The sequence below is a fragment of the Pogona vitticeps genome, chromosome 9, assembly GCF_051106095.1.
Source record: "Pogona vitticeps strain Pit_001003342236 chromosome 9, PviZW2.1, whole genome shotgun sequence".
NCBI classification, from domain to species: domain Eukaryota; kingdom Metazoa; phylum Chordata; class Lepidosauria; order Squamata; family Agamidae; genus Pogona; species Pogona vitticeps.
The window spans coordinates 27,235,241-27,263,224 of NC_135791.1; the positions used below are offsets into that span (position 1 = coordinate 27,235,241).

Here is a 27,984-nt window from a genome sequence, read left to right on the forward strand (position 1 = left end):
TTGAACTCCATCCGAGGACTCCGTTTCCCCCTTTTGGGCTCCCACATCTTCTTAACCCCAGCCTGCTTTGAAGGTCCCAAAAGTTGTTGGGACAGGGGAAACGGTGCCCTACGAGTTTTGTTGTTCAGTGGCGTCATGTCAGAACCGGCTTACAGTGACCCTACAAGGGCTTTCCAGAGAAGCGAGGTATCTAAGGAGCGGATTTTGCCAATCCCTCACTCTTCCCCCAGGGAGTTTCCACAGCAGAAGAGGGGAAATGAAACCCATGCCTTCTGAGTCCTCATCCATCACGCCGTCCACTACACCACACCGGGTTCCCAGTTGGACTGTAGGCACACGGGATACCGTCTTAGGGTGCAACAGGAAACCAGTGTTGGCGGCTCGAGCTGGCAGTCGGGGGTCCCTGGGGCCTCTTCAGGCAGTAACCCCGGTCTCTCTCTCTCTCTCTCTCTCTCTCTCTCTCTCTCTCTCTCTCTCTCTCTCTCTCTCTCTCTCTCACACACACACACACACACACACACACACACACACACACAGAGACGCCCTTCCTGCCAAATCAGTAAAGCTGGTCAATTATCACAGTAGTACACCACTCAAACAATAAAGTCATGCTGTTACAGTAAAGGAATGAAATCAGGATAATAGTAATTCTGTTCTCACACACATGGATACGCACCACACACAACAGGAGCCAAACACTTGTGTGATTTTTTTTAAGTATTTTTTTTTAAAAAAAAACTGACATGGTTGAGTTAATCATCTTTCCTCTGGAAACCTGGCCCATACATTAGGGAAGCGGGGTTTTGCCAGTGAGGACACTCTGCCTCGGCCACTCTCTAGACAGACCAACCTGTCCAAATGAATCCTGGACAGAAGGAAAAAGATGGGCAAGGCTGGTGTTAACCAGGGCGTCTGAGCAGCTGGGAGGGTGACCCTCACCTCCACCTGTCACTTTCTCTCTCAGGTAGGGGTACATCTTTGCAAGTGACCCCTGTTGTTTTGCAAGGGATTTGAGTCTTCAGTGGGCAATTACAGTAAGAGGCATTTGCTTTCCAAAAAACCCTGCTCTTCATATGTCCATCAGAACCTATCCAGCCATCTGATTTCTCCTTATTGGGATGTGGTCTGGCTATGGGGACATGTCTGAACTGACCAGGAGGGAGATGAAAGACAGCTTCTAAACCTTATGGAAAGCTCAGCTTCAGACTTTGTCAGGCCTCCAGCAGAAGGGGGCAGGCCGGCCCAGCAAACACCTCTCCCTTGCTTTCTGGATATGTTCCATCCAGGCAGGCTTGCTCCCTTCCAAGCAGGGCAGACCATAAAGGGAAGGAGTGTGGGTGGGTGGGTGGGTGAGGGGGTCTCTTGAGAGACCTTGGCCCAAGCTGTGGGCGGTGTGGACAGGTCAAGGCGAAAGCTGCTTCCCCCCCCCCCCCCAATTTGGTCAGTTATTCTTCCTCTCCTTTACCTCCAAAACATTTGTGGAAAGGCTTTCCCGCCTGATGTTTTACATTTTTCTTTGTGGATGTTGACCAGATGGCTTAGTGTGATGCTGAAGCCATGCTGGACTTTAATCCCAGTTTTGAAATGTTTGTCTTTACTGTCAGTGGTGTGAGGCCTCTTCTGCAGCTTTCTTCATTATCCCCTCTTCTGTCTTTTTAAAGAAATCTTAGCCTCTTCCCCCCCCCCGCCGCTCCCAGACCAGAATGCCACATTTCCCCACCCCCTCCCTTAGGGCTGCAGATGGGCAGCGTCCCATGGATCTCAGGTGTGTGGGGGTGAGACCCACAGGTGGGGCGCTTGTAGCATTGGGAGGAGAGCAAGCCGTTGAGGACGAGCCACAGACAAGCTTTCACCGCCCTTCGCGAAGAGAAATCAGTTCCCTGAGAGATGATCAGTGGATGCCCGGAGACCTCCCAATGCTTCTGCCTTCTCACCACCTCAATTTTGCCTTTACAACAGTTGCTGAAGTACAGTTAGGCCCCGGGGGGGGGGGGGACAAAAACAGTCCCAGCCGCTTGGCCATGTTCTACCGGTGAATGCCACCCCCTCCCCATAAAAAAACTGGAAAATAGGGGGCATTTATAAAAAGAACAATGTGCTAATGTATATGCACTTTCATAAAATTTGCAATGCTTTTTGGTAGGTTAAGCAGAATGACCATGCATGTCCCCCGGGTGAGAAGGAGTGGCAGCAGAAGGGGTTTGCTCTGCCCCTGGTACCAAGCGGCCACTAGGGATGGCTTGCTGAGGATGATGGGCTGGCCTTGGCTCCCTCCCCAGCCACCCCTGTTCCAAGTCATTGCTTTCTAATCAGCCCCAGATGGGTGAAGTCTTCTGACAGAGGTACCCTTGACAAGAGGACCGTCCCCTGCCTGGCGGTCCTTCAAAGAGAAGCCTGCAAAGGTGTTGAAGGGCCACATGCTTGCAAAAATTCTCAGTCCAGAAAGGAGCCTCAGGCAAACATCCATCTCCAAGTCGAAGCTCTTAGTCCAAAAGAGAGGAACGTTTGAGAGAGAAAAGGAGAGAGGGAAAGAGAGAGAGAAAGCCAGGCAGGCAGGGCTTTCTGGATGCTTATCGTCCATTCCTCCCTTTGCACCTGCCCGTTTTCTTCCAGTTGCTCAGAGGGATGCTCGGGGCTTGTGTCCCAACACCAAGGGACACCTGCTTAGAGATCGGGCACAGGGGGCCTTCCTTACTAAAGCCTACAAGCCTTTAGACACCCCGCAGAGTGCTGGCAACCCCAGGACTCACAAGATGGTTGGCCTTTGGTTTGCAAAACCAGCACGTGAGAAATATCCTCCATTCAGCCGTGGCTGCTAGACTGGACGTGAGGTCTATCGGCCCAAAAGGTGCCACAAACCACTTTGCTTGGCTCCTGTTCGTTGCCGACACAAGAGACGGTGACCTCCCTGAAAGGGGCAAGCCAAGTACGAGTTGGTCTTATCGCTTTTAGTCGGTGCAGCTTTTCAGCAAACGTCCTTTCCAACTTTAAATGAGGAGCTTCCTCTTTTTAGTTTCTCTCTCTTTCCTTGCTTCCTGTTCAGATCTGCTGGAACATTCGGTTTTTGCCCCTTAACAGATTAGCCAGTTCCTGTGCTTGGTCAGAGGGCTCTGGAATAGTTGTTTCCTACCTTCCCCCATGCGCAGTCTTTATTCCTCTGTCTTAAAGCCATTTATTTTGGGCCTGATTCTGGCACAAAAGCCAACCAACCCTTTAGTCATCTACGGATGGAAAACGTCATACCTCTCAAATCTGGCGTAGCTGAAGAAGACTGGCCAACAGAATATAAGCGTTGCCAGTCAGTATTCCGCAAACTGTGACGGCTCTTCGGGAGACCAAATGAATCCTAGAGCTTACATTTGGAACTTTCCACTGGAAATGTGGCCGAATTGTTTCTGGAAAGACACCAGAATTCTCTCCCATTCGCAGGCAGGAGAAGAAATTCTGGCCGATGGTTCAGTCGAAGCAGAATGGAGGTACAAAAATCAAGGATCACTTTCCATCCCTGCTTCTGAGAACGGGTGGCATTCTGAGATTTCCCCCCACCCACCCCCATCCTCACCTCCCCAATCTGGTAGAGCAGACTGAGGTTGAGATTAGGACTACAGGGACCTGGGTTCAAATCCCTACTTGGTGGTGGGAACTCCATGGGTGGTGGCAAGGCTAAGTCACCCCTTGAACATCTCACACACATGGGGGTTCACCATAAATCAGAAGCGGCTTAAAGGTTCATCCCACTTTCTTTGGCCATAACCTATTTCTGCTTGGTTGTCTACAATCCTGTTAAAAGTGTAGAGCGCACCAGATGTCTCCTGATACTTGTGTTATGTAAGCCTCAAGTCCCCCACCTGCACCCCAGCTTCCGTTACATCTTTGGTTGCTTAAATCCTCTTCCTTTTCAGGAAACGGCTGAAGTGGGGATTATTACCCTGCTCACCAGTGGCTACAGATAAGAAAGAGCGAGCCGGGCAGGCTCCAGAGCCCTCTTGGGACTCATCAGCCAGGGACATGAGGGCAAGGATGATGGTGTTTCTATTAAAGGGTTGAAATCTAGGGAAGTCCAAAATATGCTGGCCTCACACCAGAGGCTCCAGGGTTGACCTCTCGGGTTTCTACTGCCCTTAGCAAAGAGTCACACGCCAAGGCATCCCACAAACAGAAAGGGGCAGAGAGAGGAAGAGAGAGAAATTCGCTGCCTTTAGCCAAGTGGGACGGCGAAAGAGAAGCAGTTGTGGAGCAAATGGGAGGCATTGAAACCAAAGAAGATGCTTGACTGTGAGCACCCCAAGGCGAGGACCAGACTCGTTCCCACCCGCCCCATTTCATCTTCCTATCAGGGAAGCTCAGCCTTCAATCAATGGCACAAGAGAAGAAGTGATTCATCAAGAGCACCACCGGGATCGCATTGAACTGGCCTCAAAAAACCTCCTTGTTCAAACTCACCCCAGGAGATTGGTTTAAGCTTCAGGAGTTGCCCCTGACAATGACATTTACACGCAGCAGGCGAGGTGGGTACATGTGCCTGTGTCTGTGTTGCAACACCTCTTTTATTGGGTTGTGTTCTTATTCAACAACTTTCTTTGATCCACTGTGTTTTCTTTGGAAAATACAGAAGACAGGCATGCTTCGCCCCCCTCCCGCTCCACCTTCCCCCCCCCCCCCAATTCCACCCTGGCAGCTGGAGTTGTCAACCTCTGAAAACACCAGCTCCCAAAAACACCCCCCCTCCCCAAGCCGTCGGTGTGTCCAGTGCAAAATACCGCCCATCCGGGCTGAAAACGTGGCTACGTGGCGACCAAAAGACCAAAGACATACACAGATGGGGGCTGAAAAGAGGCAGAATGCGCTTCCACCCCCCAACACAACACACACCCAAGTAGAACACTTGGTTTTTCCTCTCCCTGCAGACAATGGGAAGGACTCAGCTGGGTTGCTACACACGAGGAAGCCACCCTGGCCACTCTCGCCTCCGCCATGGGGCCTGAAAGAGGAAGAGGCGCCTCATGGCGCTGGGCTCTGCTCTCTTTCTGACCCCCTGCCAGGTGGTTTTCACACCCACCCTCCCACCCATTCCTTTTGCCCCAGCCTCACTTGCACCCCCTCCCTAATCTTGCCCTCGGGCAGGACCGGCACCTGCCACCACCCAATTAAAATGGATCCGCAGGAGATCCAGAACAGTACAGAGAAAAGGCATTAGCCTGGGGGCTTTAAGGTCTGGGAGGCGGAAGGAACTCGGGGATGGGGGAGTGGCGGTGGTGGCTTCGAGAGTGTGTCAGCCTCCTTCTGCACCATGTGGGGCTCCCAGCAGCATCCAGCCTGCCACTGTGGCCGATGCTCAGGATTCAGGACCGGCCAGGCTCTCATAGCAGCCCTGCTCCGGTCCTTCCTTCTGACACAGGAGCGGACGGGCCAAGAAGCTCCGGGAGGGGCCGCACAAGATGCAGCGCCCCCTGCGGGCCTTGTCTCAGCACCTCTTTTCAGGCAGTACCGATCGCAGCTGGTCTCACTCCGTCTGCCACCACCCTATGAGCAGAGCCGACGGATGCCATCATCCTGCCCAAGAAGGGCTGGGCCTGGAGACCTTGCTTAGTCCTTCTCTTTTGCAAGCCTGGCCTGAATGAGCTAAGAAAAAAAAATCCCTGTCCTTCGGGCTCCCCGTTCCCCAGAGGAGAAGGCAGAGAGGCAGAGAGGCAGAGCCCTGGCTGGGAGGTCCCTCCGCCTTCTGTTCCCCCAAACGGGTCTCCAGCCAGCGGGCATCCGTAGTGCAAACGGGCTCCACGGCCTCGGGAGCCAAGAGGATGACCCAGAGGGTGCAGCTTCTCCTGCTGGGATCTCTGAGCACCGGGTTTGTCCCAAAGCACTGGGGGAGGGGGGACCCCCTGCCCCCCCTCTGCCCCTCCCCCTCCCCTCCCCAACAGCATTGCACTCTCAGCCTGTGCAACCATCAGCCTTTAAATATAGATATATAGAGATAGATCTGGATATATATTATCAATATTCATATAGAGATTTCTGGAAAATATAGCTCTTGTGTTATCCTCTTTCATCATCATCCCTGTCCTTCATCCTGCCTCTCCGCAAGCGGTGCCTTCCGCCCCGTCCTCATGTTTGCAGGGACGAGGGAGCGCCCCTCCTCCCTCAAAAAGTGTTTAATAGGATCCAAGCCCTCCCCACCCAGCACCCCGTTTTGCACACTTGCCCCCTCCCTCCCTCCCTCCCTTCCCCCCCAGGAGGGGGCAGTCCCTCCTCCCGGCCCCTCCCTTAGACAAGGCGCCACTGGAGGATGCTGGTGTCGGTCCCGCCGGTGGAGAAAAGCAAGCTGTCGTCGTGCAGGAAGGCAATGTTGGTGACGTGGCTGCTGTGCCCGTTGTAGGTGTGGCTGGGGGCCTGCAGGGGGAGGGAGCGTGGGAGGGGATCTGTCAGCATCCCACAGGACAGGCAGGCGGTCCCCACTCCGGAAACCCCAGCTTCAGCTTGGGTGCACGAAGCACATCAAAAGGCAGCGCCCGAATGCTCAGGCACCTTGAGCCGATGGCTGGGGTTCCCCGGCCTCCCTTCTCGCAGATGTTCGGCCTCAGGAGCCCAGGAGGGGCCCTCCAGGAGCCACACTGAACCAGGGGCAACGTGGGAGGTGCCTCCCCTGCCTGCACGATTGGCGAGGAGGAGGAGGAGACAGGGGACCCTGCCAGAGGGGAAGAGAAGGCCCCAGAGAGAGCGCGGCCTGGCCCCACGGACCCTTCGAGGAGAGGGACAGGGAGGCTCACCCGTGGCTGGCAACAGGGGTAGGAGAACAAGTGCACTTTGCCAAAGTCGTCAGCAGAGGCCAGGAGCTTCCCATCGTGGGAGCGGCAGACGGCGTTGATGTCGGTCCCGTCGGCTCCTTCCGGCCAAATCCCTAGTAAGAGAGGCCAGGGAGTTGCTTGGCAGCAGAACAGGAGAGGATCGCTGCGCGCACATGCACCCCGATCCCCATCTCCCACCCTGGTGGACTGGGAGTCCTGTCGCCAAGCACCGTCTCGCTGCCATGTGGGGCTCCCTGTTCTGACGACCAGCCTTTCCATCCATGTTTCTGGGTAAACGCCCCCCCCCCCCACAGGAGCAGAGGCGCTGGGAACTAGCGGATAGGATTTGGAGGATCCCATCCCCCACACGGGATCAAAACCCATCGGCTCCCATGACTGCCAGACGCCAGCCGTTCTGCAGCCTGCCAGCAGCTGGGCACCCCGGGAGGGAGGCCACCCCAAAAGCCTGCTCTGCCTGGACTCATCCCCTTGGGGTTGTTCTTTGGCCCTTTTGGCTGCAGGTGCTCTTGCCCTGTGCTGCCCCCTGATGGCGCAACCTGGCACAGGCTTTCCTCACTCCTCTCTGGCCAAGACGGCCCTCGTGCCCCCCCCCACCGCAGCCATCCAGCCTTCGCCATGCTTACCAAACACCCCAAAGCCCAGCACGCAGGTGACGGCCGCCCACTCCATGTTGCGCACAGCCTCGGCGCTGGTGATTTGCCGACAGGTGGCGGGATCCCCTGCGGGAAGGAGGGGGAGAGGCAGAGAAGCACAATCATCAGCATGGGCACGTCACACGCACCTTGGTCAAGAACTTTGAGCTAAGCCTGGGTCATGCGCATGGCAGGAAGGAGAACATCCTACCCAGAAGGAGCACAAGGTTGGACTCGATGGCCTTAAAAAAAAGCCCCTTCCCACATCATTATTCTATGATTATTCTATAATTCCATGAAAACCAAAATCACCAGAAACAACCATCTGGCTGTCACGATCAGCTCTCTCGGTGTCAAAAGAGAAGAAAAGCAGCATCTCCCACCACCGCCACCTCCTGACTGCGGTCTTGGAATATTAGTCCTTGAGTTTCTCCTCCTGCCAGCGCGAACATAAAACTGAACTGGAAGTCAGCCGGAAGGTGGTTGTCCAAGGACCGCTGGTGGCGGAAGCCGACGCTCGGCATGGGGATGACTGTCTCTTCCTCAGCCCACTCCAAACACAGGAACGGGTCCAAGTGGTGCCAACACACCTTGAACACCGAGGGTTCGCTACTCACAGTATAGGATCTCATAGTCGCCGGAATTGGTCACCAAGCAGCTGCTGTCAAAGGCCCAGTCCAGATGGGTGATGAAACTGGAGTGACCCTGAAGGAAAAGGGGAGGGAGGGAAACCGGGGGGGTTTGTAAAGTTATGGGTTAGAAAAGATCTGGAAGGGGAATGTTGCCTTCCCGCCCCCCATCAAACGCACAAAGTCCCACAAAACCTTAGCCAGTAATTTGGTTTCCCGGAAGGAGAGAGAGAGAGAGCCAGTGGAACTCACCGCACTAGGAAGAGGCATAGTCTGATGGGCCCCCCTCCCCATGCACACATACACACACATCACTAAACCTAGATACGGCATCAGCCCCTTGCTTGGTAATGAGGCTGGCGCTTGGTTTACTATCAAAGGCACTCCGTTTTTTTACATCTTCAAAATATAAATTAAACCCTGGAAAATTAATGCACTGTTCAATAGGCAAGAGTCATTTTTATAAAATGAGTGAAAATGCTAAAAATTCCCCCAAAGAAGGTGATTTTTAATATATCCCAAGCTATTTCTGCTAGAAATGTGTAGTAGGGGAATGTCTGAGAGAGCAGTGCCTCCTGCAGACCATTTGTGGTACTGAATGAGGGCGGCTGTCACCCATTAACTACTTGGGACAGGGTGGCAGGGGAGGAACCGTGGGGGAGACGGAGGGAGCAGGAACACCCCCCCCCCCGTGTCCCACACACGGTTGTGAATGATGGCATCGGCTGCAGAAGGGCCGCACCGGCTCAAACGGGTCTCGCGTGGTTCCAGATCCTTGAGAGATGCCAGTTATAAACTCCCCTGTGAGCAGAAGACAAAGGCTCCCTAAGGAGCGCTCCCACTCACCGAGCACTTGCCGACCCGACCATATTTTCTGCCGCCCTCGGAAACCAGGTAGATGTAGACGAAGTTGTCATGGGAGCCCAACGCCAGGTACTTCCCATCTGTAAAAGACGAAAGGAGAGCCTGGAGGTGGGAGGCTGGCCCCAGAGCCAGAACGGGAGGAGCAGAAGCAAAGGCCCCCACTGTTGCTGGGGGGGGCAGGGAGGAGAGGCTGTAACCCAGGGCCCTCTGGCCCCCCACGTGCCTTTCCTTGTATGACTTTCTTTCCCCTGATTCAGGAACGGAGGGAGAGACCCACCGGAGGAGCTGTTTTGAGCTGCTCTCTAAAAACCCAGTGCCCTTTTCCAAACCAAATGCACTTTGCAAAGTCAGAATCTGGTCAGTGACGGCTTGTGGCTCCAGTTTTGGGCGTGGGGCGGGGGGGCTGTGAATCCAGTGATAGCCAGGGTGGTGTAGTGGATAGACTGAATGGCTAGAACTCAGGAGGCTTGGGTTTGAATCCCTGCTCAGCCAGGGAAGCTCAGTGGTGGAAGGGAACTGGTAAAACCCCTCTTAAATATCTCACTTACCTTGAAAACCTTATTTTGGGGAGGGGTCACTATAAGTTGGTTCTAAATTGATGGCACAGGACAAGAACAATGAATCCACTGCAGGTTTTACTCTGCACTTTACAGAAGTTATCCAAGATGCCAAACTGATTTGGAGGACATGATTTAGCACATAGGAGAGGTCTTATAAAGGCCAGGCTAAAATCTGAAGTGGAATCATGCTATTCCTGAAACTGGACTCATTCAGCACCAGCCGGTTACAACTGTCTGAAGCTCCAGGCTGCAGAACAGTTGCTGTCGAGAGGAGCTGACCCTCCCCCTCGCAGCACCCCACCCTCCTTTCTTAGCCCCTTCCTCCTTTACCTGGGGAGAAGCTGACCACAGAGATGGGCTCCCCTCCGTCAGTGTGGATCGTCACCAGGTCCCGGGTCTCCGTGTCAAGCACCAGCCACCTGGTTGGAAGGAAAACAGGCTGGGAAGGATTTTTTTTTTTAAAAAAAGGCATGAGTGACCCACCGGGTAGATGAAATAAAAAAGGTCTCATGGAGGAAGGACCACAGCGAGGGAAGGCCCTGACACAGAAGGTGAACCACTTCACGCTTCCTTAGAAAAGACTGAGCTTGGCTTTGGGAACCAGAGGAGTCCATTCTGCGCTTCTCCCCTCTGAAGCTGGCCACCAAGACCACCATGTGTGGCCCCGTGGCGCAGCCACCAGGGAGCTCCCACCCTCCTCGTCTGTGAAGCTCAAAATGCCCCATTCATTACCTGCCAGTGACGGTGCCCACCACGAGCACCGAGCCGTTGGGGTGGAAGCCGGCTGAGCGAGCCGCATCCTGCCGGAGAAAGGGAGAGCCATACAGGAGATGTACGACCGCGTGCGATGCCCCGCGGAACCCCTAGCCCAGCCCCCCCAGCCCCCTCTCTTTCCCGGCCCCCGCCCTCCTCCTGCTCACCTCGATGCCCTTGCTCCAAATGGGCTGGTGGGTGGCCACGCTCCACAGGTGAACCTGCTTGTCTTGTCCACAGGTCAAGAACTGGTCGAGGGTTGGGTGGGTCGCCAGGCCCCACAGCTCCTCCGTGTGTCCCTGGACAAAGCAAGGGGGAGAGTGGATGTGGAGCCCAGGGCCCCCTCCAGCCTTTCCACCACTTCAAAGCAGCACCCACCCTGCCCTGCCCTTCCGGGTCCCAGCCTGCTCGTCTCTCAAGAAGGCAGGTGGCTGAACCCAAACTCCCCACTCCCGCCTTGCTTCCTGGAAGGAGCCCATTACCTGCACCAAGAGGGAGAAGCCGGTGGCCAAGGAGCCGTGAAGCACCGAATTCCGGGTGGTGCCCACAAAGAGGGTGTCTCCCTTGCCCTCGGCGACCGTTCGCACGGGTCCAAAGCCCTCCGGCACCTGCGGGAAGAGGCGGAGGGGACAACAGGGGCGCAGGCACCAGTCGGAACAATTCGTCCGAAACAATTTAGAACCACACTTTGCTTTTTCAGATCGGAATCAAGCAAGCAGGATTTCGTTCCCCTGGGCTTTTTAAAAGGAAGAGCCAAACTTCAGGCGTCAATGGCTTTAACATGCCGGTTTGAATTAAATAAATCTGTTTGCCGTCAAGGTGCCTCCGGGCTCTCTTCTGCTGTCCTTCGTTGTTCTGAGAGGGGCTGGCCCAGCGGCCTCTTTGAAAACGAACCGCCCCACATCATCTGGATATACAGACATGTGGCCTGACCCTGTTGCTTCTCTTTTCCTCTGAACGGTGTGCGGTGGAGTTTGAGGAGGCTCTTCCCAATAAGCAGGGAGTGGCATGTACCTTGGCACTGAGAGTAAACACTCGTGCAAGAAGAACACGTTGAATGGATCTGCTTTATATCTTTCAAAGGGTTTGAGAAGGAGACTGTGTTTTTTGCCAGTCGCTGGCTGCTGAAGAGAAGCCCCGCGAACACCTGGCTGGCCACTGTCGACTGATGGGGTGCCAGGCTGTTACAGGGCCATGCGAGTCCCGTCCTCCCCCCCCCTCCACCCTGTGAGAACTTTGTGCCTGTTGGCCCTCCTCCCAGAGCTGCAACGGACGTGCAGAAGCGCCGCCTGGCAGCCCTTGGGCATCTTCATGCCCCGCTTCTTGCAGTTGCCTTGAACAGGTCGTGGCAAGCCTAGAAATGCCTCTACCGGAGGGACTTCTTTCCCCCACTTCACACACACACATACAAGTACCTCGTTCTCCTGCAGCTTCTGGTAGTCCCGACCCCAGAGCACGACCCTCCGGTCTCTGCCGCCTCCCGTGATGATGGTGCCGTTCCGCAAAACACATAAACCGAAGATGCCGCCTTCATGGGCACCGGGCACCGCGTGGGAGATCCGGTTCCCTCCTGCCAGCCAAAGGATGCTGTTGGTTCCAGAGAATGGGTCACACCTGCCCTCCCTTCACCCGCCCCTGCTCCGGGATGCTCCTCTGCACAGACAAAACATTTCCATGACAACAACCAAAACTGGATCCGCATAAAGCATCCTTCGCTTGCCCCTCCTAGGCACGCTTTCTTGCGAGTGAGTCCCTTTGCAATCCGCGGGACCTCCTCTGGAATTTATGTGGACCGGCTTGTGCCCAGGGAGGCCCACCTGGTGGCCAGCCTTCCGTCCCCTGGCCCTGCAGGAGTGTCCAGGCCCGATCCTGTTCCTCCTTGGCTCTCCCCAGGACTGACCTTTTCCCCAGATGTAGAGGTTCCCCCCGGAATCGCCAGTCACGGTGTCTCCGTTCTCTGTGAAGGCTGTGCAAAGGATGTATTTCGGTTTCTCGTGTTTCTGTGGAGGGAAAAGGGTGGGGGGAGGGAGGGGGGAGCAAAGAAGAGCCTCAGCACAAGAAGGACACCCACCCAAGCGAGGCCAGTTTAGAAGCCTCCCTCGGGCCCCCATCCATGGGAAGCTAGCCAAACAGAAGGCAGCGCCTTCCCCCCCCCCCCAGCTAAAGCCTCTGGAGAGACAAAAGCATCAACCCCTTGGGCAAACAGGGCAGAACTGGTTCTCCTGGACCATGTGCACACAGCAGCGGATTCAGCCGGCTGTGCAGCGGGTTGTGTGTATGTGTGTGTGTTCCCCTTTGTTACAGCCGGGTTTAACAAAGCCAGAAAACAATATACTTCACTAAGCCTCTTCATACAAAAGAAGTGCACACTTTTTTGAATGACATTTGGAATGTTTTTTTAAAAAATGCCAAATATTGGGTGTGTGTGTGTGGGGGGGGGTGTTGTTTCATTATGCGGGAAGAGTTGCAAGACTTTACTCTGGCTCCTGTCTTGCAGGTTCCTGTGACGTCTCCTTTCCCTCTTTTTTATTTTAACCCCGTCCGGGGGAGAGAGGCCGAGCGGGAGAGACAAGCTTCCTTGATTCCTCATGGCTAGGCAAGGAGCATCCTGTCAGAGGACAGGGGAGCCCCTGTGCTCTCTCGGGCCATGCACCCCCTTGGACTAACAGGGGGAAAAAGGTCTCCGGGACAACTCTGGGCAGAGCCCACCGGGAGGTTCCCCTACGGAGGACCTGTTGGGGTGACCGGGACCTCCGCCAGGGGTCAGCCGTTGGCAATATCACTGGGTGGCAGGGGCAGAAGAGGAGAACAAACCAGCTCTCCTCTCCCTGGCTGACCCATCCTCTCCCTCACCTTCTCCCTCACCGCATTGCCCCCCACCCACACCCACACCCACACCCACACCCAGACACACATATTCACCTCAAATATGCCCTGCCTCTTGCTAAGGCTGCCTCCTTCCAGCGTCCAGAAGTGGATGTGGGACTTTCCACAGGTAATCAGGAGCGAGGGCTCAGTGGGGTGGAAGGTGGCGGCCAGGACGGACTCGTTAGAGCACTGGAAGAGGAGGAGACAGAAGGGCTGTCAGACCGAGGGAGGCAACGCCACTCCTACGAGGCAGTACGGGGTTGGGCAAGCCCCCTCATTGGGATGATTCCCAGTATCGTGTAGTCAACGTGGCCCTGGGGCATTCTGGGAGTGGTGGTCCAAATAAAGTAGCCTTTGCCAGCTCTGGACGGTAGGGCTCGCGGGAAGGAAGAGGGCGGCCTCACGGTTACCTTCACGTCAGCCAACTTCTGCTCCTTCTGCCAGTCCCAGACCGAGAGAACGTGGTCGTTGGAGTCGTCGACGGCACACAGAAGCCCACCCCCATTCTGGGCAGGGAGAAAAGGGCACAGACGTGGTTGGGGGGGCACAGAATATAAGAAAGAGTCTCATCAGGGTTTCCTAAGAATTTCACAGGCTTTATTTGGCATAAGCTTTGATAGAGAACTGAGGCTGCGCTCCCTGCATTTGACGGTGTGGACTGCCCCCCCCCCCGAGAGCTTTTGCTCCTTTCTCCTCATGCAGGAGGCAAGGAATCTCCCAAACAGACACAGCTAAGAAGACAGCAAGCTACGGTATTAACACTCAGACATCCTTACCGATTTGGAGAATCCGACGCAGCTCACAGCTCGGTCGAAGGGCCCTGGGCCCAGGACGTGAAGGGTGTTCAGGCTCACAGAATCCCAGACTCTCACGTGGGGAGGCAAAGGCTATGGGAAGAGACAGGAAGAACGAGACTCAAGGAAGAACGAGAGGAAGCCCTTCTTGGCAAGATGGCTAATCATATAACACGTTACTGGGGACAAACAGAGGAACCCCAGGGAGGTCATGCGCTGGCAAAGAGTGTCAGCCTCTTGCTCTGCGTTTGGCGCAAGCGCCACACCCCTCACCTTGCCATCTTTTGAAGTCCCAGCCACCTGCCCGGTTGCAATGGTTACCATGTCAGGATGCACTGCCAGGCTACGTGAGATAGAAAAAGGGCACGGGGTCACGTGCAAAGTACAGGACCTCTGCACAAGCCCACTCAGGCACGGGGCTGGGGCCGCCCCTCCCCTGCTGCAGGCAGAAAGAGAGGGAGAAATCGACAGCCACCGCCACGGGGACGCCTCTCTCACCACTTGATGTCATCGGTGTGGCCCAGGTAGTGGCGCTGCCGCTGTTCCTCCACATTGTACAGGACAGCCACGGCTGCCACAAAGTACACAATCTCCCCCGTGGGCAGGAGGAAAAGGTTGGACCGACAGTCGCGGCCCCGATACCCATAGCTGAGCAGAGAGTGGTCAGTCAAGGGAAATCAAGCAGCTGAGTCGGAACGCAGAGACGCAGAGAAAAGAAGTCCCGGGAGTCCACGCTCCATTCCCACCCTCCACCCTTCCCCAATGGACACAGCTTTAGCCAGGATACACCCAGTCCAGCTTCAGCTTCTTATGGGGCAGTTCTGCCTTGGCATCCAGGCTGTAGGTGGCCACAACAGCGTCAGGAACAAACATGGGGATGGGCCTTCCCCGCAGGAACATCTTCACGTAACCATCCTCTGCAAGGGGGTTGGGGGAGGGAGGGAGGGAGGGAGGGAGAAGCTAAGGGAGGCCAGCCAAGGCATTACTTTCCCTGCAACTCAGCCCGAAAGACCTCCAGCTCCTGGAGACCCCAAAAGGCATCTGCTGCCACTTCACAGAGTTCCTGGCTCTTTTCTGAACTCAACAGAGAAGTCCTCCCCTCCCTTCTTCTTCCTCCTCCCCACCTCTCACGCAAACACGCTCCAGATGAGGCCTGCAAACAGCTGATCTCCCATAGGGAAGAAAGAATCCTCTCTGGGCAAAGCCACTTAAGGCCGTCCTGAACGGGAGTGGCCGGAGAGCTTCTACACAACCCACTATTTTCAAAACTCTGGACTCTTTCGAAGAAATGCACTTGGGCTCTCAGGCCCCTTTTCACATCCTCAAGCCTGCTCTCTCGCGCTCACTCACTCACGCAACCAGACACACGCCAAGCCTTCGGTCTTTGGCTTTCACTCCTCAAGGGCCGGAGCTGATTCCCATCTTTGGACCAATTAATTCACTCTCTCTAGTTCCCAAACCTTTCAAAATGCAGAGCCCAGGCACCTTTACTCACCAGCGCTGAAGGTGGCTTCTTTCGGTTTGCTGTGAAAGGAAGAGGGTGTGAACAGATTAAGACATAATTGGGAGGGGGGACAGAATGGGGGGAGTCCTGTCTCCCCACCCCACTCCTCTGGCTAAAGAGTGAGCTGGACTTACAAGGCTCTGCATGCCCCCCCCCGAACCTGACAAGGAGAGGGGAAGAGTTTCCCCTGACCTTTGACAGCCAGCACCCTTTTCACCCCTGCCGTGCCCCCCCATCTCATTTCTCCTCCCCTCCCCCACTCCTTTCCTGGCAATGCAATCCAGCCCCTGCTGTCCTAAGGCCTTGAGCAACGGGTTCAGTCCAGATCTCTGGGAAGCCTCTCCCTCCTTGCGCCAGATGATCAACCCTCAATGCATGGTTGCTCTCCCCCTGATGGACAAAATGCTGGGCGATCGTTCTGTGACATCAGAGCATGTCAGCCAATGGGAGGAGGGGGTGCTGCGCAGGGGTGGGTGCAAAGCCCCAGGGAGACAAGCCGCGCCAGCGCTGCCGAAGCCTGTGAAAGGAAGGCATCCCTCTAGGAGCTCTACCGCACAGGGGCGTTGTCAGCCCTGGGTGTCTGGGGAAGGGACTGAGAGATAGGGGGGCTTAACCGTATGGACACTTAGCATTCTTTACAATATTATGCTTTCAGCTCCCTGAGCTGTCATCCAAAAAAAAGGGGGGGGGACATTTCCAGACGAGTGGGGTGGCCAGCAGGAGGAGAGGCGCTGGGATGGCTGGCAAAGGCTGAGAGGGCTCTCTGTCGGGTGGAGGTGGGGACCCAGAAGAGGCGGGCCGTTCTTATGCTTGCTCTTGTTCCTGCTGGAGTTTAAAAGTTGCCAAAGCCCAGTTTATAAACATTTCCCCCTCCCCACCCTTGTGGATTTTCTGAGCAGCCCAGCTGCATAACCGCTGTGGTTTTTGAGCTTTTATCTCTTTTTTTTCTCTCCCACCCCCCACCTCGGTTGGCAGGCCAAGGCTCCCCGCTCTCCCCCCCTCCCTCTGCCCGCCTGGCTGGCCTCCCCCTCGCCTGGCCTGCCTGCTCTTGGCCGAAAGCCTCTTGCTCTTCCTTTGTCTCCCGGAGGGGAGGAGGGGGGGCTCTCACAGGCACTGGCCTCCGCCAAGGCCACCGGCCTCCTCGCCCCCTCCCTGGCGCACCCCTTCACCGGGGAAACAGGACTTGGCATCTCAAAGGGTTCCGGCCTCCCTTCAGCACCGACAACTCCCTCCTCCGTGCCTCCCAGGCGCTTCCCGAGGGCCCTGCTACCAAAAGGGGCACCTCTCTCTCTCCCCCCACCGTCCCACCACCCCCACGAATCCTCCAATGCTTTCAAGCTCTCCCAAGAGCTGGCCGGCTCCTCTTCCTCCCGTCGCCAAACGGAGCCCCATCTTGGGCCCCGGCACAAGGCGTGTGGGTCGGATTCTCCCGGGGTTTGCCATTTCCCTCCCGTGTGCTTGCCCTCAAGTTGCACATGGAGGGAGCAGCATGTTAAAAAAGAGAGAGAGAGGGCTAAAGAACGAACCAGCCACACCAGGACCGGGGATCCTCCTCCAGCAGCAGCAGCAGTCTCCTGCAGAAACCCACACCTCTGCCGGGAGACCAAGCACGGGGCCTCGGGGCTGCTCGCCCTCCTGCAAACTAGCCCAGAGAACGGCGCTCAAGATGCCCGCGCAGCCGGCCGCTCAAGGCCCGGGGCTGTCGGGGAAAATGCCTTCCGGCGGCCTGCTTTTGAAGCCTCCCACCCACCCCAGCCAGCCAGCCAGCCAGCCTTCTTTATCTCCTCTCCTGGGGCGAGGAAAGGCCCGGCCCAAGCCTGGCCACCCAGCCCCCCCCCACCGGCTCCAGGGTGTCCTTCGCCAGATCCTTCCTCAGCCTCCACCCACCCCCCAAGGCTCCCTTCCTGAGGGTCTTGCATCTTCTCTCTTTATCCCGGGGGAGGGGAGGGCACCCCTCCCCAAATTCAGCAAACTGCGTTCACGCGACGAGTGGGAGGTTCCGCTCAGCGGGCAGGAGGGTTGGAAAGCCCCTATCCTTCCACCCCCCCCATCCACACACCCCTCTCAAAAAGCCAAGTTCTGGGTCTAAAGATGCGGGTGGGGCTCGCATCTGCAGGTGCTCAGAGGCACTCTTTCTCCTGCGGAACTCGGTTTACCGGGAGGAGACGCGAGGGGAAGGAGGGGGGAGCTGGGGCGGCCCGTTCTTCCGCCTGCCTTACCTGGGGCTCCCCATCGCCTTCTTCATGGTGGAGGGGGGATGCTCCGGACTGGGTGCCTCTTTGCCTCTCTCTGTGTGGTTTGCGAGGAAGTGTTACAAGCCCTAAGGGGGGGGGGGGGAGGAAGGCTTTTGCCCCACACTCCGGTAAATTGCAAGAGGAGCGGTTCTGGCAAAGAGCGTCCCGGGGGAGGTGGGATCTTGATGGAGCCGAAGCGGGAAACTTTCCAGTTTTTGCCGGCCCTCCTTCCTTCCTGGCTCTCGGTTCCCCACCCCCAGCCTGGGTCCCTCCCTTAACCCTCGATGTGCTGGAGACAGCGCGAGAGGGAGGGCTGCGTTGGGTTTTTGCTTTCAGGACGGTGGGGGAAAGTCGTTTGAGAAAAAGCGGGATGGTTTTCCCACGGACCGGGCTCAAGAAGCCGCGGCGCTGACCTCGGGGCCAGCAGAGTGCGGGCTGATCGGCTCCGCCGGGCGGGTCTCCCTGGAGCAAACCAGGGAGGTGGAGTCCCTGCCGGGAAACCCAGGGTGCGTGATGGCCAGGCACGTGTGAATGTCTCCTGGGTCAGGGGCGCAGCCGCCCAAGCCCTCTTGCCACACCTGCGGCTTTAAGAGCAGCAGGGGAAGGGAACTCCCCCGGCGCTGGGGCGGGAAAGGGGGGGAGGGAGGGAGGGAGTCGCCTGCCTGGAGAAGGAGATATCCGGTTGCCAGGATGGGCCGACGCTTCCGGTGTATGTGGGTGTTCTCGATGAACCTTCGGCTCGCCCCGCCCGACACACTTCCTGAAGAGATAGGCTTTCGTTTTGCTGAGCGGCCTGAAGGACACGCTTTGCAAGACCTCAGCTGCTCCTCCTCAAAGCAGAGGGCCTGTGACTTGCAAAGCGGAGCTGCGAGCGTAAAAAAAGCCTCACTTGCACAGAACTCAGCTGCTTCATCGGCCCACTTAAAATACGCTTTGCTGACCGTGGGATGCCAGAGCCTGACCCGTTCGCTGGCGCGGGGCTGTTCCGTTCTGCAAATGGAGAGGGGGTTCAGCTTTCTGGCCAGGGACCACTGGGGAGCAGAATCGGGCCCGGCGGGAGCCTCTGGAGTGGCGCGTTCACACGTACCCTTCGCGTTTCCCGCTGCAGGAGCTGCTGGAGGAAGTGGTGCGGCTCCGCTGGTCCTTGAAACTCTCGCGCTTGAGCGAGGCGGGGCGCTCCGGAGAGGGGCAGCTACTGCGCCCGCTGTGGGAGAGAGAGCCTCAGCGGCGGCGTCGCCAAAGAAGGGCAGAGAGGCAGGAGGAGGCCGGGCGGGGAGACGGGCCGGCCGGCCAGCCAGCCAGGGAAGCAGGCCAGGCGCAGGAAAGAAGCAGGAGGTGCCGGGAGCCGAAGCGAGCAGGAGCAGAAAGGGAGCTTGGTGGGCGAGAAGCGAAGCGTGGGGTGGTGAGGAAGAGGAGGAGGAGGAAACGGATTCCCCCCTGCCTCCCCCCCCCCGGTGAAGTGCGAGGAAACTGCTTTGCAGGAGCCCAGGCGCCTCCTCCAAGGTGACCGCTTTGCACGACCTGAGATGCTGCTGGAAAGGAGCTCCGGGCGCCCCCGTTCCGAGGCAGGCCTTGGCGGGCAGAAGGAGAAAAGGAGCTGCTCCGGGACGGGCAGACGGGGTGGCTGCATTTATGGCGGAGGCATCCCGGGAAGAGATTTGGGTCTCCCTGCGCGGGGGGTGGGGTGCGGGAGAGGGGGAGAGTGAGTCTTCCCCTCCTGGGCTCTCTTGCATCGGGGTCCTGATCTTACCGCCCCCAAGCGTGCACGGCCCTGGTGCTTGGCAGGCAGGATGTGTCACGTGGGAGGGGGGGCCGGATTGAGCACAAGGCCAGGAAGGCCGAGTCCTGCCCACCCCCACCCCCACCAGTTCCTGGAAGGAGACTTGGCACCTTCCTACCTCAGGCTGCCCCTTGGCAACTGAGCTGTTTAATTCCCTGAAAGGAGCAAAGGCAGGTATGGTGCCACACGTCTAGACACCGGCAGAGCAGGCCAGCCTAGCTGGCTCAAACAAGTAAGCCAAGTTGCATGTCACAATAAGGCATGCCTTCCTGTACCTGGTTCATTGAGTGGAGGGAGTCGGTCCCGGCCAGCCTTGGCTCAGGCTGCCCCTTCCAGCAGACTGCGGGGTGTGGGCCAGGTTTGGTGGCTGTCAGTGGTGGGGGGGAACGGTTGCCTGAGCTGTAGGACAAGACTGGCTGTGATCTAGATTTAGACAGCGAGGGGGGGGGGTCTTTCCCTTCACTTTCTCATGTGCCACCCCATTGTTTAGCAGGCAGTGGGAACCAAATGTAGGTCCCACCCCACCTGTTAGCTGGCACAGTCCCTCCCAATTCTGCCACCAAGGTAAAGAGCAAAGATCAGCAAGAAGCAGCCGGGGGGGGGGGGGCAGGGGGAGAGGTTTCAGCATGGAAAGTGGAGGTGGGGGTGAAGGGTGCTTGTCCAGAGCCATCATGCCACTGCCCCAAGGGAGAAGGGGGCATATTGACCACCACCCTCCTAGCCACACAGACCCACCCTATCCATGTGGTCTGGCTGCTTCCAACTCCCCCACCCCCACCCTCACGGTTCCAGAAGTACACCATGTGCAGCAGGAACCTGTCAGTCTGTAATCACTGTCACGTGCCAAAAAATGCCCGAGAGCCTGCATTGCCACTCGCTGCCAGGAGAACCCAATGCCACCCCACATAGAATTGCAGGCAGAAATCCAACAGGCACAGCTGTCACCATTGCGTCCTCCACATTCTGAAGAAGTCTTGGAGCAGGCTTGAAAGCACAGAAACTTCTCAGCGGGGGGGGGGGGGGGTGTTTATTAACTATCACAAAAAATATTCTAAAGCATTAAATATGGGTTTAAAAAAAGAGGGAGAGCTTGATTTGTGATATCAGCTTGGAATGGAGCTTCTGCATTCAGAGGCAGTCTACCTCAGGGTCCAAGCTGCTGAGAAGAAACCATAGAGGAGGGCCATATGGGCCTTCCCATCCTTGCATAGGGGCCTTCCAAAGCCATGGGGCTGGGAATAAGTTACAAATACAGACATTGAAATATTCTCTCTTTTTTTACTGCGTCTCCTGGGATTCTGAACCAGATGGGTTTTGGAAAAGCTTGGAGAAGTTACTTTCTGGGCTAGAGCTTTCCAGATCCTGTAGCCTGTATGGATGTGTGTGGGCTCGAGTTGCTGGAAGCTGCAGTCTAAAAATGTAAGTTGCCTCGACCCTGGTTTAGTGCACTCTTTCCTGTGGGGTAGCTGGCATTCAAGACGCTCTTTGGTCTTTGTTCTTCTGAATGGAACATCCACCAGCCATTCTCTGTTCCTTCTGAGTCATCCTAAAAACCAACTACTTTACTAAAGAATGCTTTCCATATCCGGAAACAGGTCTTTCAAGGAAAGCCTACATTCTCCCTCAAGCCAAAGGAAAATGCCAGAATGTGCAGGGCAAGGATAAAAGGGTTTAGAAAGCAATGTTTGTTTGCAGATAGCTTTGTTTTTTTCCAGAGACACACCCAGCCAGCTCTCTCCCTCCTCCCCAAGCCCCACGTTAATTTACAGAAAGAGACAAGAAAATGCATCAGTTGCAGCCAATTAGGCAAATGGCGTAGTGGAAATTTTTTCCAGCATTTTGATCTGCATGTTCTGTGGCTTTTGACTGCCTAGTCTCCCCTAATTAATTAGAGGCTGTTATATGTGTTCAAAGGGAAGGATTCCCCACACTTTGGGGGGTGGGGTGGGAGGGGACAGAGGGATCCCTGAACACTTTTTCCTTAATTTAAAGTCACTTGCAAAAAAAATCTGATTGATTTTTCTTCATTTTATAATAATATTCACAAGGGCAGATGCTATAGATTTATAAATCTTAAGGATATGAATTGGGGGGGGGGAGATTTTTTCAGCAATATAACTAGGTAGTTGCGTCAATCCATGAAAACCAAAGGAAGTTTTAACCAGGGGAGAAAAAGGTCTCCCTGAGTCTGATGTAAGTTATTTTCAGGTCAGTGGGGATAATAATAATAATAATAATAATAATAATAATAATAATAATAATAATAATAATAATAATAATAATAATAATAATAATAATAATAATAATAATAATAATAATAATAATAATAATAATAATAATAATAATAATAATAATAATAATAATAATAATAATAATAATAATAATTCCCTCCCTCAAAACTAACTACTGATCTCTTCTGAATAAAAACTAAAAATTTCCTTAAAACTTGAAGGAATGAAAATTCCTCTCCTGCTTATCAAAGTTTTAATCCTTCCCTTTTCAACCCCAACTGGCCTTCGAGTTGGTTTCCCACTTTACATCACAGGGTAGTGAATTTAAAATACAGTGGCATTTCAAGGTGACACTCCCCCCCACACACACACACATACATGCGCACACCCTGCTTATTCTTAATCCAAATTAAATCATTGTGCTCAATGAATAATAATAAAAGTATTGCTACAGAGGGGGAGCAATAGCAGACATGGGCGCAAACCACTCTTGCGAGCAGACACGTCACCTTTTCCCAGGAAGCAGCTCTCGCTTGGGGGAGGAGGGGGAGGTGGAGTAGCCTCGCCTCTGTGAGTGGATCCCGTTGCTCAGACTGGGACGGGAAGGCAGCCCCCTCAGCAGCTGGTAAACTGCAAAAAGAGATGGGACTTCAATGTCTGGTAAGCATCACCTGGCCACAGTTGTCTACATTTTGCTATTATCTTAGTTAGACTACTGTAATGGGTTGTACATGGTGCTGCCCTTGAAGGCTGTTCAGAAACTTCCGTTTGTCACTTCCCTAGTGTGGTTGGTGGGTTAGTTTACTTCAGGAGGGCTGTCTTTTAAATGAGAGGGAAATTGCTTGGGGCTGGGGTGGGGACCCAGGACAGCTTTGTCCCCTTGTTCTCTGGGCAAGTGGCCCTGGAACAGGACCCCCAGACCGGCCTTGGGAACTGGCAGCCCCCATCCCTTCTGGTGACCGGGGGGCTGCCCATTGACACAATATTTGCCTGCCAGACCCTCACCTGGAGAGGCAGGCCCACCTTTCCCACCAGCTGGTGGGGCCCCACAAGGCATTTTGGGGAGCAGAGAGGGCCCCTGCAATTCACATAAATAGGCAGTTAGGATGGCGGAATCAGGTCGGATTCGGCTAGAAGATGGCATGGAAAAGACCGTGGGAAGGAATCTACAGGATGTGAATCCAGGGTTTGTGGGGAAATCTTTGAGCGTATCAGAGTTGAATGGCAATATATTACCTTTGGTCTACAGCTGCCAGGTCCACATCCCTCTGGCCATCCTTGGGGAGGGGGGAGCTAGGGCTGTGGGAGGTGTCACTCAAAATATCATTTCCCTCCACGCTCTGAGCTTCCTCTCAAAGGTGAGGCTGCAGGTCGAAAGAGGTCTCCTCTGCACGCAGGAGATGAGGGGACCCCCACCCAAGTCTTCCCCCCCCCCGCTCCGTGGTGGCCGATACCTTTGTTGGGTCCCTTCTTCTGCAGGCTGAGCCCATTCTCCTCGCAGGTGCTCAGGCGTCGGAGGACGTCGGCCAGGGCCGCCTTCAGCACCTGGATCTCGTCCTCCTGCAACTGCAGGCGCTGCTCCAGGTAGGAGATGCGGTCGTCCACCTCCATCCCGCTGATCCCTGACAAGTTGTCATCTGGGAAGGCAGGAAAAAAAGAAACATCTTCTGATATTGCAGTTGTCTCCAGACAATGTCCTGATTTAATGGAAAAGCTTAGCAAGGAAAAGTTACTTTTAAAAATTACAGTTCCACCATTTCCCCAAGTCAGTTCACTGCTGGACACAGTGGCTGGGGATTCTCGGAGCAACTTTTCCAAACTTTGTATTATTCACAAAGGGTACTGATTGTGCGGAGTCCATGTTTTTGTTTGCATTTCCCTCAGTGGCACCCAGCAGCCCCTCCCTTCCTCCAGGGACTGCCGGAGCCCCTTAGTACTAGAGTACTAAGTTAGTACTCTAACGATTGGTTAAGTGGCGTGACGTGCCCCTTGCGTGTCCCCCCAGATTATTTCACTGACCTAAGGCCCACGCCACATTCCCTTTTACTTTGCCACCAGTTGATCTCTGCCAACAACATTTACTTAGAAAGACTGAGGACCATACAGTGTGTAAATTATAACAAAACAGATTTATGGGATACAGTTCACAGAAATAGGCTCCCAAAAGACCTTAAACTATTCTGTAGGTTCATACTAACTTATTCCACATGTAACTCTCTCCAGTCCAAGCCCTCAACTGCCTCCCTTAACTCCTCCCGGACTAACTCTCCTCTCGGACTCTCTAGCAGCTGACCTCTCACTTCAGACTCCTCTTTTTGCTGTCTCAAAAACACGCTGCAAAGGAAGGCGGAAAGAACCCCATCCTGCTCAGCCTCTTTGGAAACAGAGAAGTCAGTCCGATGGATGCTGTTCTCCCAGGAGGGGAGGGGGGGAAAAAAACAATTTCCCTTGATTAGTCTGTAGTTTAATTGTTGCTTGGATTCCTTCCTGTGGTGCTCTGTCAAGTCATTCACACATCCCATTATCTCCAGAGAACTCTCCTGGTTTCCAGGGGGGAATTTCTGTCCTTGCCCTTAATTCTAATCCTTCCTGAAGCCCTTGGACTCTGTGGAAGGCCCAGTCTGTGGCAGATGCTGCCCTCCCGTGGCAAGCAAGAGAGGCTTGCAGCTGTGCAGAGTAAAGCTGGGCTTTCACCATACAGGTGGCATCTCCCAGCCATACCGGTCCACCAGGTAACGGCTTCCGATTATGCTGGCAGCATTTATTTTATTTTATTTATTGAAAGAAAGAAAGGGGTGTAAGGCAAGGCATAAGGACAGGAGAGGGGCATGTACCACTAAAGTGGAAACCTTTTCGGCACTCATGCAGGTCCATGGGAGGATAGTACGCTTCTAGGTTCTCAGACCTCCCATTCCCTCAGTAGCCTCTGGGAAGAGCTGAAAGAACGATGCTGGTATTTTAGCATTCTGCAGCGGTGCTGGTCCTAAGCGACCAGCCTCCATGGACAGCTCAGTCCCACCGATGCCCCCTTGCATCTTCTCCCACTGAAGCCAGTGAGGCTTGCATCCAAGTCAACAAGCCTAGAAGTGTGCAGTGAATCACTTCAGAGGCCCAAAGAGAATGCCAGAGTATACTAGGTGGGCTAGCTTGTTACCGGGGGGGGGGGGGTTGTGGGGGGGGAGGTGTCATTCTGGGACTCATGAAGCCGAAAGTGCTCCAAAGCACCTCCCAGGTGGAGAGGGGGGCATATGTTAGGCATGTGGCATAGCGGCTAAGAAGGCTGGCCCTGACCATTGGGACTGGAGGGGGCTCGGAAGGTCACCTAGTCTACCTCCATGCTCAGTGCCGGATCCGGAGTCCAAGAGGCAAACTGCCCTGTCCTGGGGGGGTGTTTCCTCTTAGATGGGAAGACGGCCACGGCCTGAAGCAGGCTGCTTTGGGGGCTTCCCCTTCCTCCCACGCAGGGGCCTCCCTCCATCTCAGGAGAAGCCCAGACCTTCCGTCTGTGCGGAAGCTTCTTTTCCGATAGTATCCCGGACAAGCACGGAGACCTGGGGCCGGCAGAGCCTGGGACTGAGGCCACGGGAGAGAGTACTGGATCCGGTGTGGGGAAGTGCTGTGGTTCCTCTGGCCTGGGTTACAAACAAGCAATGGACTGCCTGCTCTCTCACCCGAAAGCTTGCAAATCTGTCAGGGCCTCTGTGTGTGAGGACTCTGGGACAGCACTCTGCACGTGCCCAGAAGTGTGGTGCTCCTGCACAAGGTGATCCCGGAAAAAGTTCAAGAGTGCAGGTCCAGGTAAGGTTGCCCCTCATTGGCAGGAGGCAGCGATGCTTGTCTTGCATGCAGAGATGGGGATCCTTTATGAACCTGGCAGGGTCCACCTCCGCCTGGAGCCACGCCGCCCTTCAGCGGCCTGGGAGTGGGGAGGGGGCCTCTGGGTGCAGCTTGGCCTGGGGAAGGACGCTGTGCCAGTGTGTATGCCCCTGCCTAGCCCCAGGGGGCATCCGGACATCTCGCTAACCGTCGCTAAGCTTTCTGTTCTACCATCTGCTCGAAATGGCTCCCGAGCCGCGCTTGGTTTGGCTGACACCCTCGCCTTCTTCTTCCCTTGCCGGGTCGCCGTCTTCTCGCTCCCACCTTGCGGGAGGAAGGCAACCCTGAGTCGCCTCGAAGGCGGGGCGGGCACTCTTGCTCTCGCCATCCCGAGGCAACACCTTCCAATCCCGGGAATCCCGCCGCCCCCCCCCGCCCCCGGCGACCGCAGCGGCTGCAGGCGGAACTGAGTCGGGAAGGCGACGGGGGCCGGGGTGCGGTGGGGGAAGCGGGGCAAGGCCAAGCGAGCCGTCGGAGGGACGGGCAGCCACCCACCTGTCATGCTGGGGTTTGCCCCGCGCCAGGTGCCCGCGCTGGCCCCGCCCGCCCCGTCGGGCCGACCTCTGCCGCAGTCTCCGGGGCTGGCGCCCTGCCCTGCCCTGCCCTGCCCGGGCGCGCTGGCTGGCTGGCTGGCTGGCCGGCGGCGGCGGCGGTCTTGCTGCTTCCCTTTGGGCTCTGCTCCGCAATCGGAGGTTGGAGCGCTCGCTTGGCCTCCCTCCTCCCTCTTTGCAGCATCCTTCAGCCGCGGCCCAATCACGCGCAGCGGGCGCTGCAGCCAGGCAGAGTACCAGGTTGAAGGCGGGCGGGCGTGGGGAGGGGGGAGAGACGAGCGGCGGAGCGGGAGCGCGCAGCGGAGAGCAGGGCGGACGCTCGCTCACGGACCGACAGCCGGTGCCCTTTGCTCTCGCCGCTGAGGCTGACGGAGGGGCCCGTGACCTTGGCCGGGCGCGGGCGCGCTGGCGGGCGCTGGATCACCAGCTCCGGGAGGCACCGAGTACTAGCGGGAGGGGGCAAGGGGGGTTCCCTCGGGACGAGGAGCCGAAGAGACCTGGCATCATCCAGAAATTTCGCGCGGGGGCGGGAAACACGCCTGGAAAGCCGGGGGGGGGTCGAGACACGCGTCCTCCTGGAGAAGCTGCCTGGGACTTCGGTGGAGGATCGGGGCTCTTGTGGTAGAAATGAAAGGGGGGAAAGGAATGGGTGCGGATGCCCGCTCCGCGCTGAAGGCCCCTGGGTAACGGGGGTGGGGGCGGGTAGTCCCAACATCCCCGGAGGGGCGTCGGAATCAGTTGGAACCCCCTGGCTTCGGAGATCCGCGGAGGAGGAACGGAGGACGCCGAGGCTAATCCAATGACCCCCCCCAATCCCCTCCCCCGTGCCAGACTTCGAGCCCAGCCAGGAAGGGAAGGCTGGGTCTGAGCTGCTGAGCGGCGCTTTTTGAGCCAGTCCACCCTCTCCGCCCGTGCACGCCTCGCCAGCTGGCGGGAACGGGAGCGCGGACTCCGGCCCACCACCTGTTGCGTGGCGGGGTCAGTCCTGGAACAGGTAGGCAGGTCTCAGCTGAAGCCCCCTCTCCCCGAAGATAGGGCTCCGGGGCTGGCTCCGAAAGAGGCGTCGGGGAAGGCGGAGGGGCTCTGCCATTGCAGCCCCCCCCCTCTCCCGCATGCCTTCCCCCGCTGTCTCGACTTGCGGGTTTTCTCCCCGTCAATCCCACCGGCAGTTCGAATCCTGCCCGAAAGCCGTGGAGTCCTGAGAGGCGCCCAGGGCATGGACGAAAGATGAGCGGCAGGACGAGGGGGGGGGGGAGACGAGGGACAGCCTCGGTGCCCGGCGACGGACATCGGTGGAGGATCGGGGCTCGGAGGCGGCGGGGGGGGCGCACACTCACCATTGCAGAAGGGCAGCAGCAAGGAGGTGTCGTAAAGGACCCCGCAGCTGGGCATCCTTTCGGCCATGTCCGCGCCCCTTCTCCCCCCCCCCCCGCCACAATCGCCGACTCCCCACCCACTCCGTCCCCCACCTCCTTCCCTCCCTTCCGGCCGCCTTTCCTCCTCCACTCACACCTTGGCTCCTGGTGTCTCTCTACCCCTCCTTCGCTCCCCTGCATCCCTTCCTCCCGTCTCCATAGCAACCCACCTCTTTCCTGCATCCTTCTGTCCAGAAAACCGCGGGCTCCGGCCAAGGGCCCCTCGCCGGACCTCTTCTCGGTCTTCAGCGCCCTCGTGAAGCCCACCAGGCGACCCTCCCACCCACGCCCAGTTACACACACATCCAGCTGCACCTTCAGTTTTCTCAGAGCCCCACCCACCGCCCTCCCTGCCCCACCCAGGCAGCCCTTCCTCGCTTCGCTCCGATTCCTTTCCTCCCAAATCTGCCCCCACCCTTTGGCCCAGATGGAGACCCCCGCCATGCTGAAGCCTGCCAAGGGCCCCCACCGCCTCCCCGTCTCAATTTGC

The 27,984-nt window shown here is 56.5% G+C and overlaps 1 protein-coding gene across 5 annotated transcripts; it reads right to left on the reverse strand.

Moving 5' to 3' along the window:
• Positions 1 to 4,513: 4,513 nt before the first annotated feature.
• EML2 (EMAP like 2) lies at positions 4,514 to 27,762 on the reverse strand. 5 transcript variants are annotated; one of them, XM_020787147.3, is made up of 22 exons: positions 27,417 to 27,498; positions 23,107 to 23,289; positions 22,162 to 22,282; positions 18,729 to 18,845; positions 15,399 to 15,427; positions 14,691 to 14,820; positions 14,402 to 14,551; positions 14,177 to 14,246; positions 13,886 to 13,996; positions 13,520 to 13,615; positions 13,164 to 13,298; positions 12,142 to 12,241; positions 11,657 to 11,811; positions 10,724 to 10,849; positions 10,409 to 10,540; positions 10,221 to 10,288; positions 9,819 to 9,907; positions 8,911 to 9,008; positions 8,053 to 8,140; positions 7,427 to 7,522; positions 6,765 to 6,895; positions 4,514 to 6,387 (listed from the first exon to the last, which is right to left on the reverse strand). In XM_020787147.3, exons 1-22 carry the CDS (start codon positions 27,481 to 27,483, stop codon positions 6,262 to 6,264), a joined length of 2,418 nt encoding a protein of 805 aa, XP_020642806.3. In that variant the 5' UTR covers positions 27,484 to 27,498; the 3' UTR covers positions 4,514 to 6,261. The 5 variants fall into 5 exon arrangements, with proteins under 5 accessions (XP_020642806.3, XP_078236234.1, XP_078236235.1 ...); XM_078380108.1 differs by lacking the exons at positions 18,729 to 18,845; positions 27,417 to 27,498 and adding an exon at positions 27,665 to 27,762; XM_078380109.1 differs by lacking the exon at positions 18,729 to 18,845 and having other exon boundaries at positions 27,417 to 27,504.
• Positions 27,763 to 27,984: the final 222 nt, after the last annotated feature.